Source organism: Cynoglossus semilaevis, chromosome 4 (genome assembly GCF_000523025.1).
Source record: "Cynoglossus semilaevis isolate Cse_v1.0 chromosome 4, Cse_v1.0, whole genome shotgun sequence".
NCBI classification, from domain to species: Eukaryota; Metazoa; Chordata; class Actinopteri; order Pleuronectiformes; family Cynoglossidae; genus Cynoglossus; species Cynoglossus semilaevis.
This window is the reverse complement of record NC_024310.1, coordinates 11740358-11761693: the sequence shown is the minus strand read 5'-3', so window position 1 is coordinate 11761693 and position 21336 is coordinate 11740358. Positions and strand designations below refer to the sequence as shown.

Below are 21336 nucleotides of genomic sequence, written 5' to 3'. Positions count from 1 at the left end.
ATGAGTAAGGTAGAGTATAAAGACTTGTTAAACTTGAATTCTCAGTACTATGGTTGGTTTCTGTAGCATAATGAAGTAATAAGGCTGTAGGTTGGTTCAAACAGGACGCCACTGAAGGCTTAGGTCAGGAATACAGGGTACCCCACTGGGTTGGATTAGATTAGACTTCACTGTCATTACATGACACATGAACTCAGCAACAAAATGTAGATTGTATCTAAGCAGATGTACCCCAGTCTAGTTATCAGTAATGGATAGAAAAATAGAAAATACTGTTTTCTGTCATTACTAGAGGGGAAGTATTTACTAAAAGATTCAAAGTGAACAGTTATCAGTCCTCAGGCTCAGTTCATTCTGACTGTATGTGAAAATAACAGTAAACATTTCATGAGAATAAAGTTGTTGTTGTAACATTCTGTCCAGTGAAACCACAGCCTGTCTATGTTCTGAGGCCTGACGTTAACGATGAAACTAGGCAGCTGTATGACAGGTATGTAAGAACAGTCTAGGTGGAAGTGGTCTCTAGATGTGGTCACTGAAATGAGTCCATGGTTTAAGTGTGTGCAAGTCAACAGCCGGCGAGATTGATGCAAACGAGCAGAGGCAGGAGTTCTGGCAGCAGAGCAGGAGAAAGGCTCGCTGCAGACAATTGGAACAGGAAGCTCGGAAGGAAAGGCTCTTTCACCCGGAGGAAGACTAGAAAACTCTTTGGGACTGTGACAAGACAGGCGCACAGTAGCTCCAGAGACCACCCATTGTAAGAACTTCAAACACACACACACACAAACACATATATAAAGAGGAAGGAAATAGTGAGAAAGACACCGTCAGAAGCCTCCAGGTCTCAGCACTGTTCTTTATTTTTTTCTGTAATTTAAAAGTAAGATATTTCTGCAGTTTAATTTTCTTTCGGTGAGTTAGAAGGAGAAGAAAAAGGGAATTAGCTTTTTCACTTCTTCCTTTTTGAAAGGATCTGCACGTTTCTTTGCTTTGTTGATTTTTTTTCTTCACATGCATCAAAGCCACAGACAAGAAGGACGCACTGACAAGGTAAGACTGAGTAACTGATCATGTTAAACTGTCATATATGTGAAGGATTTTCTATTGATTGTTACATAGGCAGGGCACACAGTAGGTGATGTGGAGAGTGTGCTCGCCTGACAGCAAGAAGACCATTCTGTTGCTGGTTCAAAGCCCTGATCCTTCACACGGACTCGCAGACTTTTTATGTCAGTTGTCCTCTCTAAAATGACTGTGTATAGTTGTTTGTCCTGTCATAGTCTTGAGAACTGTCCAGACCATAACCCAGACTGCCAGCAACAGCCCCCACACCACTCTAATAGAAGATGGACAAATTCATTAATTAATCAAAATGGATAAAATCTTCAAAATTGTCATCATGTCGTTCCATCGTCATTCACTTTTATATATATATATCAACACTGTCTTTCTCATCACTTTTCTGCCTTTTTTTGGTGGTTCCATAGTGTAGCAGTTACCAGAAAAGGGCAGAGAGGTCTGGGTTTAATTCCAAGAAAAACCACATGTCCCTAATGGCGCCTCCTGTGGCAGCTTGTGTTAGTTGCAAAGACTAACGCTGTACATTTCCACATTGTGAGATTAATAAGGGACTTATTGTTATTTTCCCACTGTTGCTGAAGGTCCACTGAAGGTCAGAAGATGAACACCACCCTGTCCAACAGCTCCATCAGGTGTGTTCGTGACACCAGCGTCACGGCTGTGCTTTTCCCCTGTCTGTACAGTATCCTCTTTGTCATTGCCCTCATACTGAATTCTCTGGCTGCGTGGATCTTCTTCACCCTCCCCAGCACCTCCACGTTTGTGGTCTTCCTAAAAAATGTGGTAAGACTTGGAGTGTGTTGATGTTATAAAAGTAGAGCAAATGAATTGGACAAACGACAAAAAAAAGGTTCTGTGTTAAAAACAGGTGGTAGCTGACTTCCTCATGACCCTGACCATCCCGCTCAAGGTCTTAAGTGACACCGGCGTGAGTTTCCGTGCCTTTCACTGCCGGTACTCCGCCGTTCTCTTCTACATCACCATGTACATCAGCATCCTCCTGCTGGGCCTCATCAGTCTGGACCGATACCTGAAAATAGTCAAGCCCTTTGGGAAGTGCGCCCTGCAGCGTGTCCGCGTGGGACAGATCCTGAGCGCGGCCGTCTGGCTGGTGATGCTGTCCTTAGCGCTGCCTAATGTCATTCTGAGTGACCAACCACCCAAGATCTCTGGTGGCAAACTGAAGTGCTCGTCCATGAAGAGCCAAGCTGGTCTGATGTGGCACGAAGGATTCAACTACTTCTGTCAGGTAATCAATACCTGCGTCCAGGTTTAAATACAGGTTAGGGTCTGGTGGTCAGTCACTGATGATCAGCCATGGTTAACAGACCTTGATATTATCCTGTGGATGAACCCAGGGACACCAGGTCCAGCTGCTGTCCCTGAGAAAACAACAGTGTCTCCATGGCAACAATAAGAATAATAACAACATAAACCAGATGTAAATACTGTAATATATATAGCAGGCCTGTCAAACTAATATTTTCACAGTCAAGTAGTGATTTTTACTGTTATAAAATTATAAATTATAGAATTCCTAAAAATTCTGGGAGTCAAAATGATGTGTATTGAAGTTCTAGTTGTTAAGATTTGCATTAAACACAGTCACTGCATCCTCAGGAGTCCATACAGTAAATAAGCAGGTGAATATTTAGAAAAATATTTTCAATGGTGTCTTCAGTAGTTTTAAGGAACCTTAACCAGTCCTGTCGCCTCCCCTGAATTGTAAATACAAACACAGGGGCAAAGACGTGATATTCATAATTCAAGAAAATAATAACAAAACAGAAAAAAAGCAAGTTTTTCTTTTTAATGAATGTATAATTCAAGCATAAAGTCCAAAAATATAAAGGGATTCAGAGCAGCCAGGATTATGTCAAACTGGTCAAAAACTGCCTTTTATTAGTATTTTATTTCAGAGGTTTTTGCTATTTTTTTAAACTGTGTATATTTAACATTTTCCATTTTTTGCACTATTTATTTATCTGTTTACAAAGAACAACAGCATTTGAACATTTGAACAGTCTGACCTGGTAAACATTGAATGTCAAGACCTTTGTGTGAGTTTCCTGTGGTACTTTCATCATGCGATGCAGGTGGTTTTCTGGGGCACCCTGGCTCTGATGCTGGTTTGCTACACCTTCATCAGCAAGAAGGTCTATGAATCATACAAAGCATCAAAGAGCAGATCTCAGGCTGCGAGTCGCAGAACCAAGGCAAAGGTCTTTGTGGTGGTGGGGGTGTTCTTCATCTGCTTTGCCCCCTTCCACTTCACACGCGTCCCATACACTCTGACACAGACTGGCAGCATGGTGAGTGACTGCTGGGCACAGAACGCTCTCTATATTGCAAAGGAAACAACCCTGTGGCTGTCAGCCACCAATGTGTGTCTGGATCCACTGATATACGTGTTCCTGTGCAAAGGCTTTCGTCAAAGACTGATGGCCACACTCTGCCGTAAGGTCCTGCCCAAAGGCACTGCACACACTCCCACGGCGACATCCACCCAGATGGAAATGTCATAAATAGCCCAGAACAACAAACTGTCTAATAAGTATGGAATGTCATAACAGGACAATAGGCGGAGTATAATGGTACACAACTGTGATAGGTCAAGACAGGATGTGAGGAAACAGAGAGATATCAGTTTGTCATGTACGTAGCTCTTTATCCAAATAACATTACTGGTAAAAAAAAAATCTGCTAAAAATAAGGCGTGCTCATGAAAATGTGTTGTTTGTGTTGCAACGTCAGCTGCACTGTCATTATTACTGTGCGCCACACATGTGCTTCTGTTTATTAAGTAATCTGCAACATTTCCTTGGGTGGACATGTCATTTTTCACTTCCTTTTTTCTAATCTTGCTCGAACTGCACTTTCCCTTCAGCAAACATTTACTCCAGCATTAAAATCTTCACCAGAGACGTTTTCGCTGCAGAAACAACATGAACCCAAACGTGCTGCCAATGATCGCCGCTGGTAGCAGAATCAGTCGAATGTGACTTTAAGTATGAGCAGTAAAAAGAAACTTCTGAATTTTGTGTCACAAGTGAATGAGGTTTGTTTTGAGAGAAAACTATTTCATGTCCCCGGACTTGATTGATTTGCTCTACATTTAATGGACGTTACCACTGAAATGACACTGTGAATTTTTTCAAACAAAAAAGACAATGTCAGGAGCACTTTTAGATTTTATTTTTTAGATTTGTTTGAATTGTTATTTGTATTATTTTTGTTTTTAATAAAACAGATTGATGAGCTTCAGTCGTTTGAACAGTTTTCCATTCCAGGTTGGTTCTGATTTGAAAGTGCTTCATTTTTGAGTTGTTAAATACAAATCTGATCAAATCAAAGTTAACCCAGCTCAACACTGGGCAGATATGATGGTAAAAACCTTTTGTTGTCAGTTTTAGAAATCTGTGACCTGAACTTGTAAATATTGAATTGTCATGTTAAAAGAATAAACTATTATAAGATAAAATAAATATAGCTGTTTTAGGTCCTATTGAAATGTCTGAAATGCATTAAAATGTGTACACTGTATTTAACTGTGTAAATGTGTAAATCTTTTTGTCCTTTTATATATATTTTATATAACGTCCTGTTGCAAGACTGTTTAAATGTGCTGTATTCCATCCTATTATCTTAACACAGTATTTTATCTTATCATTATCTGATGCACACAGTAAATGTTGACTGACTGACAGTTCAAACAGCCACTCTGAAAACCACCACAGCATCTGATTGGCTGTGAGTCATACTCAAGCAGAGTAAATATATAAAAGTAAAATGAATAAAATGATTCCAAGACAGTGAGAGAAAGGCTTCCCTAATGGCTGTGTTGGAATCCAGTCACCTCCCATCTGATTTATCCTGATGTGTACGCGTGGCTCTGATTAATGTAATAATGAAATATGATCTTCCTCCATTCCACCCACTGTCAGCTACAACAGGGCTGATATTTGGGCAGGAAATTAATGAGCTGCAGAGTATTGAAGCGCTGACTGCAGCCAGGGGATGGGACCCATTCGTCAGCCTCAGATTAAATCCTCTGACGGATGACCCTGCAGTACAGTGAATTATGTAGAATTCTGAATGGCATTTAAGGAAATTAAACAAACCAGGGAGACAGTGTCACCCAGCACCATGCAGGGAAGCCAGGTGGGGCTGAAAGAGCAGATAAATGGGGGCAAATGAAGGGAGGGGTGCATTGGTCTGTCAGAGGAAAGGCTTTTGACTGATCGTCATCTATAGAGCAAAAGGTTTTGACAGAAGTTTGACAGAGCAAGACAAACAATTTTACATTTTCAGTTTGTCCAAACAGTGATTAAAATGATTAAAAAAATAAATATTAGTAGTTAACAGCCTCTATTGGTGGCTTGTGGCCATATTTGCCCTGGTGTGTGTAGAAAAATAGCAGCCCTGAGTTATCATTGCAATACAGCAATACATTTCACAACCATATCACAATACATACACACAAAAAAAGCAAAATCACAGCCAGATTACAAGTAGTAAAGTAAAATCTGACAATTTATTTCATTTTCAAGTAAAATAAATTGGAAATAAATTCCTTACAATATAAAAACACACACATCAATACATTTAATGCATTTGTTTTAATATGCAGATATGATAAAACAGTATTGTTCTTACACTTTAATGTTGATTATCATCATTTGAAGAAGCAGTAACCACTAAACTAATTTAGAAACTGCAGCTAAGACACTCACTTATCCTATTCCACTGGTGTATTGGTCCCAGGAGAAGTGGGTATACTCTTAATTATTAGGTGTGTATATTAAACTTTGTTTTAACAAAAACAGCTGGATACGCCTTGAGTTTGATAAATGTTTCTTTTTTTTTACATTTTAAAAGATACAATGCAGGTTAAAGATGAGTTTGAATGTTAAGAGCAAATACGTTAAACACTGACTTGTTAGAAATTGAAGGTTTTTACATTCTCTTTTCAAATAAAGAACCAATGGCGTATTCAATAAACTTTCCTCCTCTGAAGGCAGGGTCCTGAACGCAGCATACGCACACGTGACACCCCGGTTTTGGTCACGGGATCTGTTGCTCTCGTCAGCCCCAAAACAAACCAACATGGCGGACGTGGAGGAACCGCGGAGGCTGGTGGAGGAAGAGGATGAAAATGTACCCGGAGACGGACCGACTCCTGCGGAAACCAGCAAACCGATGTCCGCCGTCTGTGACCCGAGTCACCTGCTGCATCGGGTCATCGTCCTGGTCTTTATGTGCTTCCTGGGATTCGGTAAGCGGCGAAACATCCTGACCCGGTCCTTACTGCTTTTTTGACACTAATTCTTTAATTTATTTAGTTATAAATGGAACCATTAGTTTGGGAAAAATAGGAATATAACTGCACTAACTATGTTAAATATCGAGTACTTTACGAGCGAGGAAGGCATTCTTAACTCTTAGGCTTAACTTAAAAACAGATTCTACTTCACGTTGTATTATTAATATAAAGTAACACTTACTGTATATACACGCCTCCAGAATTTTGAATCCATTCACTTTTAAAGGCATGATAAAAAGTCGTCTAAGTCATGTGATAAAATAAATCTGAATATTTCAAAAGAGGGAAAACACTCTTACAGAGTTGTCAAAACATGTTGAAAGAGTTTAAGGAAAACCTGCACACAGGGAGAACATGAGAACGTCACACAAAAAGATCAACCATTAGAGCCAGGTATTGAATCTGTGATATTCTTGCTGTAAGGCAAGTGCACTAATCATTCCTCGCCTTTCCATGGTTGAATATTGTATATATTGAATAAAGTGTAAAAACGTCATTGAGATTAAACGTCTCTTTAACAAGTGTGTCCCAGCAGCAGCAGCAGCAGCGCGGTGTGGTCCTACTAACCGACAGACAAACAGCATAGAACAATTTTAGTCTTATGTCGAGCTGAAATGACAAAACACAAGGTCGTGGTTTAGAAGAAGAAGATCATTTGCTGATCTGTTTCCCAGGACTCAACTATTTTCCCCTTTTTAACAGGAAGTGAAAACAACACACAGAATGAAGACTGTTGCTCATATCGCTGTAGCACTACCACATTCAAGTCCCACACTTTTTTATTGTATCCTCTGTGGGAAGCCCTGTCGTCTGTTGTGTTTTTTTGTTTTGTTTTTTTTATCTCCCTTGTGTTTCTTATTTATTCTTGTTTAAGCCTAAAGGGGAGTTATGAAGAAACCAGAGTCAGATTCCTTGTGTTTACTTTCATACTTGGCTCTGAAAGTTGAATGTGACTGACAGCCAGTGATTCAGTTGACATGTAGATCAGCCGTTCTAAATTTCTCCGCTTCTATGTGTCCTATTTCTTACCTTTCAAAAAACAAAAAACTGCCACAAGCAAAGCAATCAAATGAAAAAGACTCCAAACTGCCATAACTTTTTTAAAAATCTCGTACAGCCCCTATTAGCAGTTTGCTCACCCCCAGAGCTGCCACTGGTGAATCTCTGGTGTATATAATTCCGGCCGACCAACTGGAGCATAAAGCGAGCAATGATGAGTCAGAGACTGAACCTCAGAGCTCCATGGTCAACAGTGTCCAGAGAGAGAAGGCCCAGAGGTGACGATGCAACATCACCTCAGTCAGTCAGTCAGGGGTACAACTGTAGCAGGGTAGACTCTTAAAACAGAAAGAGCTTTGTTACTGTCAGCTGTTTGTTTGACAGACTGACACGTTGTCATGTGACGTCCACTAAACGCTGTGCTGACATGTTTGGGTTTTTTTTTTTCTAGGAAGCTACTTCTGCTATGACAACCCTGCTGCTCTTCAAACCCAGGTCCAGAAGGTAATTAATCACCAGTGAATCGGTAACCACTCCTCCTCCTCCTCCTCCTCCTCCTCCACCTCCTTCATCACATTTACATTCAAACGGCTACAATGTGCTGACGTTGGTGATGTGTCCTGTTCCCAGGATCTGAAGGTGAACACTCAGAGCTTCATGCAGCTCTATGCCTGGTACTCCTGGCCCAACGTGGTTCTCTGCTTCTTCGGAGGCTTTATGATTGACAGAGTCTTTGGCATCAGGTAGAGACTGGAAAATAACATTCTGTCATTCTGTTTGTTGTCAAAGTGAAACAACTCAGTCTCTGTTTCCTTTTTTCACAGGCTGGGGACCATAATCTTCTCCCTCTTTGTCTGTCTGGGGCAGGTCTGGTTCCAGTTCCGTTTACCCTTGTATCCACACCTCTCAACCCCAGTACAAAAGATAAAACTGTGACAAACTGTTTTTTTTCTCTCTCTTTTCTCTGCAGGTCATTTTTGCCACTGGAGCTCTGGTGGACCAATTCTGGTTGATGCAAGCCGGACGTTTTGTATTTGGGTAAAGAAAAAAAGTCCTTTTTGTTGTTTTCCCCACAGATACTCAGTCATGCTCCTGAACACACACTCCAGTTTCATTTTTCTTTCCTCTTCCTCCTCAGTATTGGAGGAGAGTCGTTGGCCGTGGCCCAGAACACATACGCTGTCAACTGGTTCAAAGGAAAGGAGCTGAACCTGGTGTTTGGACTTCAGCTGAGCATGGCCCGACTGGTGAGAACATCGCTAACAGCACGGTGTGAAACACCGCGGTGGTGAAAAGTCACCTGCTGCTGCTGTGTGAAGTGTTTTAACGGAGGCTGAAGGGGGTAGCGCCTTACTGGTTAGCTGGTTTGATCCCTGTGTGTGCGTATGTTTTCTCCAGGTTCTCCAGCCTTCCATCACAGTCCAAAAACATGCAGGGTTACCTTAATTTTCACACTGAATAGTGGTGTGAATGTGAGTGTGAATAGAATGTGTGAGTGTGTTTTCATCTGGGACTCTGCAGTACACTGTCCTGAGTGTAACCCCTGCCCTTGACCAGTAAGTGCTTGGTTTGTTTGACCCCTGGTGACCCCTCCCAGTGAAAAGAATTAATTAACTAAACAGACATTCCACAGTAAATGTCTAATAAACTTAAGCTTAAAAAAATATTTAGATTCTAGCCTCATTTCTCGAAGCCCTCCAGGGTGGGGCTACATTCGTTCAAGGCCTCTAACCAGGCTCAACAGTTTCAGCAGCCTGGCTCCCCACAGACTGAGGCATGGCCACTGAAGGCCACTGCATAGTTGATTTTTACTACCTGGGAAATGGCTTCACAGTGCAGTGCAGGTTTATAAATCCAGTGCACATCTGCCTAAGACTTATGCACAGCACACAATGCCATTGACGTCCGTTGTCTTTGCCCCCCATGTGTCTCCAGGGCAGCACTGTCAACATGAACATTATGGGCTGGGTCTACAGCAAAGTCGCACAGTTGGTGGGTTCTCCTGGTCACACTGCACTGGGCGTGTCACTCATGCTGGGTGAGTGTTACACACTGGTGCTCTGCCGCTGTACAACAGTGAGCCTTCAGTTACACTGTGTGTTACACTGATGATCTCAGGTAACAGTCAGCAGAGACAGAGGAGAGAAGTGGCTCAGACTTGAGAGAAGCAGAAGTGCAGCCGGCTGTCTTACTTTGACTCAGGTTTCATCTGTTTCCACTTTCACTCGCCTTTGGCCTAAATCATAATTATCTCAGTTAAAGTGAGCAGCAGAGATAAGGGTTTTTATTGGTTTCTGGGGCACAGGCAATACAGTGAACGTTGTTTGGACCAGAAGATGAAAAACAACAGGTGTCTATGCTGTAAGTTACATCAGAATTGTCCTATAAAAAAGCCACTGTGCCGTAGGGGTGTGTATCGACAAGAATCTAGCGATACAATACATATCACGATACAGGGGTAATGGTGCGACGTACTGCGATATACTGTGGTACTATAGGCACAACGATATAGTCAGGTTTTGTAGCAATACTGTCAACATAGTAAACACACAATGCTGTTCCATGTTTAACATCAGGTTAGTAAAACTGGAACAGAGGGATTTACATTTGTAATCACTAGAAAAGAAATAAAAGCAAAATAAAGCAAACTAAAGCCATGAATATTTGCATGTTAATGGTTAATAAAAAACATTCAAATTTAATGCAAAGCATTTTTTCAATATATCAATGTATCAATTTCAATATATCAATGTATCAATATTTTCTCATGCCCGTACCATGCAGCATTTACTTTTTACTATTTTACTAATTTGTAGTAGAAATTGTGTAGAAATTGGTGACACAGATATTCTGAGACATTGTGAATGAAATTGTAAAATCGTATTGTGAACAAAAATAATTGTGTATCATACAGTAAGTTGACTCTATCTTTACATCCCTAATTAGGATACAATGTACTAAAAGTAGATATTAGTATAAATATGAGTAAAAACTTTAATTCCCACTTTTCCTTCATCCTTTTCCCCCTCAGCTGCTCTCACCTGCCTGTTCTCACTCTGCTGTGCTCTGGCGTTGGGTTTCCTGGACAGAAGAGCAGAGAAGATCCTCCACAAGGAACAGAGAGGAACAGGTGATGAATTTATATTGGACCCTGAACCCACAGTCGGTGTTGACCACAGTCGGTGTTGACCACAGTCGGTGTTGACCACAGCTGTCACTGTACCACGTGGACCGTACTGTTTCTTACAGAGTGTTATTTCCGGCCCTGTTTCTGTGCAGCCTGTAAATGTGATCGTGTCTGTTGTCGTAGGTGAAGTGATCAAACTGACTGATGTGAAAGATTTCCCCTTCCCTCTGTGGCTCATCTTCATTATCTGTGTGGGCTACTATGTGGCCATTTTCCCCTTTATTGGACTGGGCCAGTGAGTACTGAAGAACACACACACACACTGACACACACACGGTATGTGTGTAGTTGTTTCAAATGAAAGCAGTGTTTTATTGCTTTACTTTAACGTGTGTATAATGTTGTAAAAAAGTCATTAAATATATACAGTATGAGTACAGGCCAAAGGTTTTAGCCAGGTGGATATACTCTCTGTACCCTCCCACCTCACACATTTATGATTTATGGCAAATTTGAAGAAACAAAAGATCATTCTCAAAAATTACAAAACTAGTTCTGCCCCTTGTGGCCGTTTTGAGAATGAATTTAAGAGTTAAAATCCAAATGTGTTTGTTTTTAGCCCTGACTCTGGAATGTGACCATGAAGGTCCTGGCTGAACTGGAAGACAGTCAGAGGTCATGTGGTCCAGCCCATGGTCCACGACCCAGTAATTGTGTTAAAAGAAACTGTGCCTTTTGCAGTTCAGCGATGTTGTTGAGCTCCTTTTTTATGTTGAACATTAGTGGCTGCACTGAAAACCTTAGCAGCTTGCAAGACAGACTGAAGGCTGAACACAAGGCTAATTATCTCATTAGCATGATTACCATGTCCTCTGACACAAAGTCAAAGTAGAGACATTCAACTGTTCCCCTCATGTGTTCCCTCCATTCACAGGGTGTTCTTCATTGAGAAATTCAACTTTTCTCCAGCTGAGGCCAGAGCTGTCAACAGGTACAGTACCTCGGTTTAATATTGTCTAATATTACCCATAATTCCCTGAATTTCCTTTGTGGACATCACTGGTTTCTGTTCCAGTGTAGCACTGGGACCTTTAAAGGTTGTCTGTGGACTACTGTAGGCCCAGGCTCCGTACTTTGACGGACTCTCTCAGGTAAACACCGGTCTTTTCTTTTCCAGCATCGTCTACATCATCTCAGCACCTGCCTCTCCAGTCCTGGGCTTCTTGGTTGATAAGACTGGCAAAAATGTGGCGTGGGTCATGGCTGCTGTGGTCACCACACTCGCTGCTCACATCATGTTGGCCTTCACCTTCTGGGACCCTTGGATCGCTATGGTACTGTTTGGCAAGCTTCACTTCTTTACTCTAGGATGACTTTGGATATTAAACTAGAATGAAGCAGACAGGCAGCCAGGCTGAGTCACAGAGTGGTTGTTTCTGTGTAACTGTGACCCACACAGGCTGCCACAGGAGGTGCCATTGAGTATGTGGTTCCTTTTGCGCGTACGGTAGATGTGTAAGGCAGATGTGATCACCGCTACCCTATGGAACCGCACAAAATCCTCATTTTTTAAGGCTTTTCTAAGACGTTGCAGCTTATGCTAAATTCAGCCAACTTTAAGCTACAATCGCTAGAACTTTGGCTTTGTCGAGGTGTGTGAGCAGAGCACAGTGTCTTTGTTTAGCTGTTTAAATGAAATATGTTTTATAACTCATTTCATTCAGCAAACTGAATGTTATTGGTAACCTGGAAACACAAAAACGACCAGCTGCTCTTAAAGGTACAGTACAGTGAACCGTCAACTTAAAACTGTAAAGTTAGCGAGTAATGCTGACAATCATTTAATCCAGAGTTTAAAAAGGTTTTTCTTGTTTTTTTTCTTCTCATTATCATTAGTATAATCATTATCTTAGCTCCCAACAATCAAACCAAACCAAGGGGGCAGTGCTAGCTGCTAGAATGTGCTTACAGTTTTCTCTGTTTATCACACTGACTTAGTTGGAGTGTTGTTCATATATCAATACAACTGTTTCCTGATCTCATACGTGGAGGAGATAATGAGAGTGGATTTTTGTTTTCCAGTCCCTGCTGGGTGTTTCCTACTCCTTACTGGCCTGTGCCCTGTGGCCCATGGTGGCCTTCATGGTCCCTGAGCATCAGTTAGGGACTGCGTATGGATTGTAAGTAGTCTGATGAATGTGCACTCCTTCATCTGGAGACGTTTTCATGAATACTTTTCACCGTTTAACGTTGTCTTTTCCATTTGTCCAACAGCATGCAGTCCATCCAGAACCTGGGACTGGCTCTCATCTCCATGGCAGCAGGAGCCATCCTGGACACCCATGGTTACCTGGTGTTGGAGGTGTTCTTCTGTGCCTGCATCTGCAGTCAGTATTTACTGTGTGTTTATGAAGGAGATTTGTCTTCTATCTTTACCTTGACACTTTTGACACAGTGTGAGCTGCTCTGTGTTTTTCCCCCTCTCTTTCCTGCAGTTGCCCTCATGGCTGTGGTGACGCTGTACTTTGTGGATTATCTCAGAGGTAAAAATGAACTGGACCTCTTCTCCTGCTTTTGTTTTCTCTCCTCTTTTATTGGATTATGCCTTTGCACCAAATTTTATTTTAATTTTTTTAAATGAACACACACTAATCACAGTTTTTTTTCTTCTCAGGTGGAGGTTTGAACCAATCAGCATCAGCCAGAGCCAAACTTCAGAAAGAAGCCACTTCAGATGCAGAGTAAGTAGCGTCGACTCTCCCCCTCTTCACTTACACAGTTAGAACAGTACCATATAGGACCAAACACTGAGGACATCGACTTCTGTGGTGACGCTGCCTCACCTGCTATAATATATCAAAATAAGTGGTGGAAAAAATGTTTTAAAGTAATGTGCTCAGGTCCGTGCCAGGCAGTGGTCTCCTGAGGTTAAGGTAGCAGACATGAACAGAAACCTTGCAAATTCAAATCCACCCCACACACTGCTCCACAGGCAGCTTATCTGCACGGTGATTGGTTAAATGCAGAGGACACATTTAATTATGTGCAGTGGTACCAGGACTGTTGTAGCTAACATTAGCTCTGGTGTCTGTACCAGGACTGTTGTAGCTAACATTAGCTCTGGTGTCTGTACCAGGACTGTTGTAGCTAACGTTAGCTCTGGTGTCTGTCAAACGAACATTAGGTGCATTACTGCCACCTACGGGGCTGTAGTGTCAGCATCAGCGTTATTGGATTTCCAGAAATTAGAGAACTGAGAAAGAAGTGACTAATTCCTTATTTTCAGTAATTTTCTCTGTGATTGATTAATCAAAATTAACTTAATAAAGCCCAAACCCTTGTGAATTTGAATAAATCTTTTTATTCTCCTACAGTGATTGGACCACACACTAAAATTAAAGAGTTGAGAGTTTCTGTCACAGGTCTCGGGCTCAGAATTTGCAGAATCATGCTTGACTGTGGGTCTCCAGCTCTGGGTGTTAATATATTACAGTGTGGGTGAGTGGAGGGGTGGGCTGGTACTGTATGTGAGGCTTTATTGGGTTCAGTTCAGGTGATGATGAGTCACATTACCTCTCAGATGTTGGTTGGTTGAACTTCCATTTATTCCTGATACAGAGGTGTTAAATCAGGACACTTCACCTCTTACTGTCCTCGAAGCCCGCAGATAATTTTTGACTGGTTTATTTTTGAGTCCTAGACCTGGCGACCTTTAGGCAGACACTTTCATTAAAATCACAGGCTTTTTTTTAATGGAAAACTAAGCACCTCGGTATAAAGACTTCACTTTATGTATTTTATAGCAGTGAAGATGTGAAATTGTTTAGATAATATTTGGTCATATATTTTAGATCAACACTAGGTTGTATTTGTTTGAGCTACATGTTATAATCTAAATGGAGAATGAGATAAGTACCGTGTGAAATACTTTCCCATTTTCTTCATTTGTGTCCACCGTTCTGTACAACACACCCGTGTCCTCAATTTTACCTTCGTTCTTCATCTTCACTGACATGTTATCTAATCTGTGCTGTCACTGGTATTTTCCAGATGATGATGATGAGGAGGAGGAGGAAGATGAGAGCAGCACATGCTGGGCTGAGCATCAGAGACAGCAGGCTGCACTGTCAGCCCCAAATGCTGACGATTGACTGCCATGGGGCAGGACTGATCTTCTGACTCCGCCCAGCGCTCTTGTCATCTTTGGCTCCTCCCACCTGAACTGACTGTCTGACCCCAGTTTTTGCACAATCCTGTTTTTAATGGTTGATCTCCTCTCGGACCTGTTAATGACTCCTTCCACACTGACCTGACTTGTCATCAACATCACCTACCCTGGTGACTTGTTCCAATGACTCTACATTGACTCGTCAAACTCTCGGGTGACTTTGGCTAACTGCAGCGATTCATTTTAGTGACTTGTCACACCGACCTGTCACAGAGACTCAGTCAGTGGTCACACTAATTCATCTTCATGAAACCTCACACTGACTCGTCACACTGACTTGACGCATTGACTTGTCTCTCTGACTCGTGATGTTGACTTGTCAGTGTAACAAGTCTGACCTCATCTCTACCTCTGACTTTCCAGTTTCCGCTGAAGCTTCCTTATTGAAGAAAAGATGCCTAAATCATTCTAAAACTCATAAAAGGACAACCTTAAGTCCTGCAGAACCAATCCTGTGGAAATGTGCCTAAAGAAAAGAACCTAAAAGTATAAGATGTTTATGGAAGTCAGATTTTATACATACGAGAGGATTTTAATTTCATTCTGCTTTTACTTTTTTTATAAACAACTAAATACTCAGTGTATATATTTTTTATGGATTTATTGTAAAGAAAATACAACAAAATTATTTTATCATTCATTGATTCATATTCAGTTTTATTGAGATGGACTTCAGCACTTTACTTTTGAATCTCTCAGTTCTGTGTTAGTCCTCAGTCCTGCCATGAAGTTTTCTTTTTTTATGACGTACTTTTTCAGCTCAGGGTCCTTGTGGTGAGTACTTGACAGTAATGTTGCTCACATTCCTGTTCTAAACATGTGATAATTATTCACATAATTATATCTCATCATTTCACCTTAAATAAACAGCTGTGATCAAGTTATTACCAAAGCAGCACAGAATGATCTTGTAAACTTCATGAATTATAATTGTCATTCCACATTTGAAACCTACTGTCAGAACCATTATTTTCTTTACTGTTTTCTATTTTGCACTATTTTAATTTAGCAGCTGATTTTACAGTGGAATTTCACACTGCAACAAATATTTACAAAAATGTGAGCAGGAGAAAACAAAAAAAAAGTTCAATTATTTGTAGTAAACTGAAACAAAAGGTTATGGGGAAAAAAAATCTTGAATCATTTGAAAACATCAACTCTTTTTTGTATGAACTTTAATGGAACAGTAATTAACATCATTAAAGACAATCCTGGACTTCACTTTAAACGCCTCCTTATTCTTCACTGTTTTTTTCTTCCACAGCATCATTTGTGGAAATGATTTATGTTCTAGTCCTTCAACAAAAGCCTGGGTGTGATTTATTCTGCTGCTAATATTTACATAATTGTGCTCCTGTTAGTGCCGGCTGTAGAGATGATAAAGGTGCCGGCGTTATTGTTATTAATCCCGCAGGATTAAACGGCGGCCGAGCCAGCTGACGGAGGATGAATTTGTAAGAATAGCACCCATGTCTGGATTTGCCCTCCGCAACAGATACCTCTCCAGGCTGGGAGCTCAGGTACACACACACACACACACACACACACAGATCATTGAGGGTTGGACACAGTTCAGATTAAATCCTTGTTTTGCTGAGTTAATCTCTCACCTCTGGTTTGTTTTGTTGGGAGAAGCACCAATTCAACAACAACAACAACAACAACTCCTCCACTGAAGCTGTGGTCTCCTCTGCCTCTGTACTCACTCTGTCTTCTCTTCTCTGCTCTCAGCTCCCAGACCACTGCTCTACCCATCTGTCATCACTTGCCCGCAGGAGCATTTTGAAATGATGCCCCTCCTGCACTCTACGCTACAAACAAGTATGTTCCACAAAAGAGGACGTCTCTAGATTGACTGTTATTCAAGTAAAAAAGAACCAAACAAACGTGATTTTTACCTGTTAATGTTTAAAAAAGGCAGATGTTTATACTGTTAATTTAAGATAAAAACCAATAAAGTGTCATCGTGTGACCTGACAATTAACAAGGCTTTAGTTCACGAAGGGCAACAGTGATCAAAATGCTGAAGACTGCTAAAGGATAAGGGTTTTCTTCCATACATAATTCAACTCTATACCTCAAGTAAATCTCTTTATTAATTTATATTTGCAATATAATATATACATTAATATTAAATGGAGTAAACTGTTGCCATCTGTCCTTGTGTCATTTCTTTTTTGGGCTGGGTAAGGGAGGAGTTCACGTCACTTAATCAGGTTTTCTCCAGCCGTGAAAAAGACAAATAAAATATATTTTTACAAAATATTGACGATTCCAACCGACTTGGACCAGGTGGCTAAGTGGTTTCTCAGGATTTAAGGACTGGGGCTGTTCATGTTGGGGTCACCACTGTCTCTCACAACAGAGCAGATCCAGGTGACAGTGATGAGGAATCCAATCAGAATATGGTCAAATAAAAAACTCTTCGTTAAAGAAACAGTCCTGTTAACATCTATCATTTAGATGTATTCTATTCTATTATTGTAAATGCATACATATACAAATATATTCCAATAATGTGCAAATACACATACATACAGATGGCCTGTCCTCTACAGTCATTCCTGAGGTGTAGTTCAACCCCGTGATCACGTGACGTGTACTGAATAAAAAACGGTGACAAATACCGGTGCACGTGTGATTGTCTTTCCCCCTGAGAGAAGTCCTGCAGATAATTAATACTGTGATAAAATTCCATTACCAAATTAATGTGACACCCTGACACGCGCATACAGTGCGCTGTAGCCTTCGTGGACGCGCACACGCGAAGTTTTTCATTGGCTGCTCCAACGTCTCTAAGTCTGCTCTCTCTCCCTCTCTCTCTCTCCCCCTCCCTCCCTCCTTCCCTCCCTCTCCCTCTCTCTCTCTCCCCCCCAGTCCCCGGCTGCTCCAGATCCGGAGTGTTCATTTCATCTGTGCCTGACCGCGGAGACAGAGACACGCGCGCACGCACACAGAGGTCGTCATGCTGAAGAACGGCTCGTACAGGTCAGTGTCACTTCCACCCACAGATCCTGCTCAATCCTGCGCGGTGACAGCGCGTGTGTCAGGCTTGAAGGTCTGAGCTGCTCAGACTCACATGCAGAGAGCAGAATCACGGCTCCAACACATCATCATCATCTTCATCATCTCCATCACTCCCATCATCAGCAGCAGCAGCAGCAGCTCTGAGGAGCCCGGGCTTCACACACACTCACAGCTTTGAAGCTCCATTCACATTTGGAGAGTTGTGCCGTCCTAACTTGAGCGCTGTCCTTCCAGGAACATGTACCAGGGAGGGGAGGCGAGGCTGCGCGGCGGCACTCAGTCCGTGGCTCGGGAGAGAAAACATCTCGCTCTGTGCATCAACAACCAGGTGAGAGACGTTTCTGACACCAGCACTGGACATATTTCTAGAGCCCTGTAGGAGTACTGCGCTGTCTGGTCAAATGTAGTACCACACTTGGAGGCAGCGTCTCCTTTTTTTTTTTCTATCTCAGGAATGATGTCATTCTCTTTCTGATCTTTTTTTAGACCCGTAAAAGTTGACGCTCATTTGTGTCAGTGGCCACAGTTCACACAAATATTTTGAAAAACAAAACAGTTTTTCTTTAACGGTTACCAGGAGACACAAATCAGCACCACGGACAGCGCCGTGTTTTAAATATCCGTCTGAAAACTCGTGCTACTTAATTCATTACTTGGTTAATTTGAACCAAATGAACAGGCTTACCTTTAAGGCTTTTTTTTGCAGCCATAAGAGAGACAACAGCAGTGGCCAAATGACTTCTACTTGAACAAATGCCTTCTCTGGTCAGATTGTGCTACAGTTAGAGTTAGAGGTAGTATCTGCTTTTCTGGAACATCTCAGCAGTGATGTCATTCCCTTCTTTTTATAGATCATTTAAAGTTGAGGCTTCGTTTTGTCACAGTTCATAAAAATATTTATTTGGGGAGTAAAAAATAACCTTTCGTTTTTGTAGTTGGAAGTCAGCACCACCTACAGCTCCGTGCTTTACAAAAATGTGATATTTTGATATCTGATATCCATACTTTACGTACGAGCCTATATTTGACTTGTGTTGGAGTATAACAAATACACAATATATTAGATGGGTTTGGAAACTGACCTGGGGCCAGTTTGAGCTTTTGTCTCTGCACATTAACAGCTGGATGAGACATATCTGAGACCAGCTGTGGTGAATTTGACATTTGAATTCTACAACAACTGTGAACTACAGAGGGGGAGGCATCGTCCTCTCTCCCTCTCTCCCTCTCTCCCTCTCTCCCTCCGTCCCGTTTGTTGTAGAACATCTGAGCATTAATGTAACTATGTTATTCTCCGATCTTTAGTAGAGTGTCTTTTTTTAATAGCTCAGTTTGCATGACATTTTTAAAAAGAAATAATGACGTAATTTTTCAGTAGCTACAATAAATTACTTTTTCTTGCTGTAATTGTAAATTTTAGTTTGGTTTGGACTAATGCAGGTGCTGGTGTAAAACTGTCCTCTGTGCAGCAATATATATAAAGAGACATATCTGAGATTGAATATATCCACAGCAGAAGCAGATGTGCCTCCTCTTCTTTGTTGAAACATTACAGCAATGATTTTATGTTAATTTATTGCCAGTTTTTACCTCATGAAAAAATCCAGCACCATGGACAGAGCTATTCTTCCCAAGATTTTTCTGCTTGTGTTTCTCATTTAAATAACATTTAAATCAAATGGACATTTTCCTGCGACATTTCTATTTACTTTTTAGCTTTGCTTTTTGTTTTTGAATCTGAGGGGAGAGAGGGGGCCGGGGCTTTAGGGCCAAGTTAAACTGGAACAACCAAAAAGAAAAATGAACTTCTGCTTCTACCTGATTTAATGATATGTCAATTAGCCTCCTAATTTGCAGCAGTGTGATTCTTGCCTCCGAGTCTCCAGTTTGCAGAGGTGCACCAGTTCACCTGGTCGTACTGAGGTTCTGAATTTTTAATGCCAGTGATGTAGTGTTGCGCATTATCGGCAGCAGGGCTTATTGAGCGCACAAGCTCTCAATGCACTGTTTCATCACAGCCTTCCACTCTGCAATACAGTAAATTATAATGCTGCAACTCCCTAACACAAACACCCCCATCAACACACACACACACACACACACACTCAGATTTAATGCCCATCTTTCCTAAACTTTCTGAATTAGACTTCAGCTGTTACCGGTGATTCACCTCCCACAAAAAAATGACCTTTTCACGTTGAGCCCAAAGTGATTCACCATAAGTCAGGTTAATCTGTTGGCCATTGGAAAAGACAGGGAGAATCCAATGCCAAGGAACTTACCAGGAATTGGTGTCTGAAATATGAGTGAGGCCAGAAATGCAGGTTATTGGATCTGGAGGCAGCTTGACTGGGTGTCTGTGTGAGTAATTCATGGCTGCGTCGCTCAGCCCTGAGAAACACATTCATCTATTTAACTATTACCTTGTAATCAATGGGAGAGCAGGATTTTACTGCCGCACGCAGCTTATTTAAACAGCATGGCATGAAGGGGTCACATTTAATGGGGGTGGGCATGAAATACACATTACAGGTGACACTGTTGACACAGCAGCTGCAAATGAAATCTTTAAATCTTCCATCAATATCAGGCACACATACCACCCCCCTCCCTCTCTCTCCCCCTCCACGTCCGCCCGACCCCTCCTTGGTGCATGAAATGGAATCACCATAGAAGAAAGACACGCGTCCTAACACAGGCGTCCTGTTTGAGTCAGTCCTGTCGGTGTTCAACGGCAGCAGGGAGATAAAACANNCATTTATACACGGCTCCTTAACGTCGGGGCGTTCTGTGATGTAAAGAACAATGTACTTGTAGTAGTGGTACTGTCAGGCCAGGGCCGGGTGTCATATTTCAGCAGTGCATTATGGTCTCACCCTCAGTTGGAGGAGCTGTGCTGAGCAGCGTTTGTGTCAACTCACTCAAACGCCCCTCGATTGAGTCGTAACAGCCTTCGCAGTGCAGGGATGAGTCTGAGCGCTGACAGAGAGAAGTCTCCAGGGCTGCGAGGGCCAGTCGACAGAAAGACATAAAGTACACCCAAGTATCTGTATCTGCATGTAGTACCTCCTACAGTTTTCTGCTACGTGCACTAGATAAACCCCATCTCTCACAGTCACTTCAACACAAATGTTTTCCACGCTCGACCTTTAAAGTCTTGGACCGGTGGTGAGGTCTAAAGGAGTGAGCCCTGCCTTTGATCATTGAAGGACGACCTCTCTCTGCTGCAGAGAAGCGGCACAGCAGTGTGTGAACAAGCCCCCGCCCCCCCGCCCCTCCCCTAAATCACCATATGTTAATCAGAACACCTCTATGCTCTTTACCAGTAGCAGCAGACTTTTCCCATGTGTTCCGTTTTACATTTTGATTGAGTGTGTGATTTTATTTTTTTTTTTGCTCACACACTCCTTTCATCTGCAGCAGTCACACCTCGCCTTCTACACTTCTGCAGGATGCCATCTTCATCACATGCCACCGTCCTCCTGCGTGTTTTTGCTGGTTTTTCCTGCCCTGCTGCCTATCTGTGCGGTCCAGGTCACTGCGTGGCTCCTG

General features: G+C 41.9%; 3 protein-coding genes across 5 annotated transcripts in view; all 3 read left to right on the top strand.

Moving 5' to 3' along the window:
* Positions 1-529: 529 nt before the first annotated feature.
* Positions 530-4623, top strand: LOC103378103 (P2Y purinoceptor 13-like). 2 transcript variants are annotated; one of them, XM_017031984.2, is made up of 4 exons: positions 530-757; positions 1662-1863; positions 1949-2329; positions 3177-4623. In XM_017031984.2, exons 1-4 carry the CDS (start codon positions 588-590, stop codon positions 3603-3605), a joined length of 1182 nt encoding a protein of 393 aa, XP_016887473.1. In that variant the 5' UTR covers positions 530-587; the 3' UTR covers positions 3606-4623. The 2 variants fall into 2 exon arrangements, with proteins under 2 accessions (XP_016887473.1, XP_024911034.1); XM_025055266.1 differs by lacking the exon at positions 530-757 and adding an exon at positions 764-1050.
* A 1107-nt stretch (positions 4624-5730) lies between these two features.
* Positions 5731-16668, top strand: mfsd1 (major facilitator superfamily domain containing 1). Of its 2 annotated transcripts, XM_008309178.3 has the most exons (17): positions 5731-6355; positions 7854-7906; positions 8033-8145; positions 8227-8269; positions 8373-8440; positions 8541-8649; positions 9338-9440; positions 10434-10532; positions 10713-10824; positions 11464-11520; positions 11707-11863; positions 12612-12709; positions 12804-12916; positions 13025-13072; positions 13204-13270; positions 16172-16277; positions 16489-16668. In XM_008309178.3, the coding sequence occupies exons 1-17, from the start codon at positions 6187-6189 to the stop codon at positions 16546-16548; spliced, it is 1575 nt and encodes a 524-aa protein (XP_008307400.1). In that variant the 5' UTR covers positions 5731-6186; the 3' UTR covers positions 16549-16668. The 2 variants fall into 2 exon arrangements, with proteins under 2 accessions (XP_008307400.1, XP_008307403.1); XM_008309181.3 differs by lacking the exons at positions 16172-16277; positions 16489-16668 and adding an exon at positions 14580-15978 and having other exon boundaries at positions 5760-6355.
* A 966-nt stretch (positions 16669-17634) lies between these two features.
* The window catches only part of schip1 (schwannomin interacting protein 1), a 162488-nt gene continuing 158786 nt past the window's right edge, over positions 17635-21336 (top strand). Inside the window, exons 1-2 of the mRNA XM_017031982.2 lie at positions 17635-17745; positions 18019-18112. Coding sequence (XP_016887471.1) covers positions 17723-17745; positions 18019-18112 — 117 coding nt within the window. The 5' untranslated portion in view covers positions 17635-17722. The remainder of the gene's footprint in view (positions 17746-18018; positions 18113-21336) is intronic.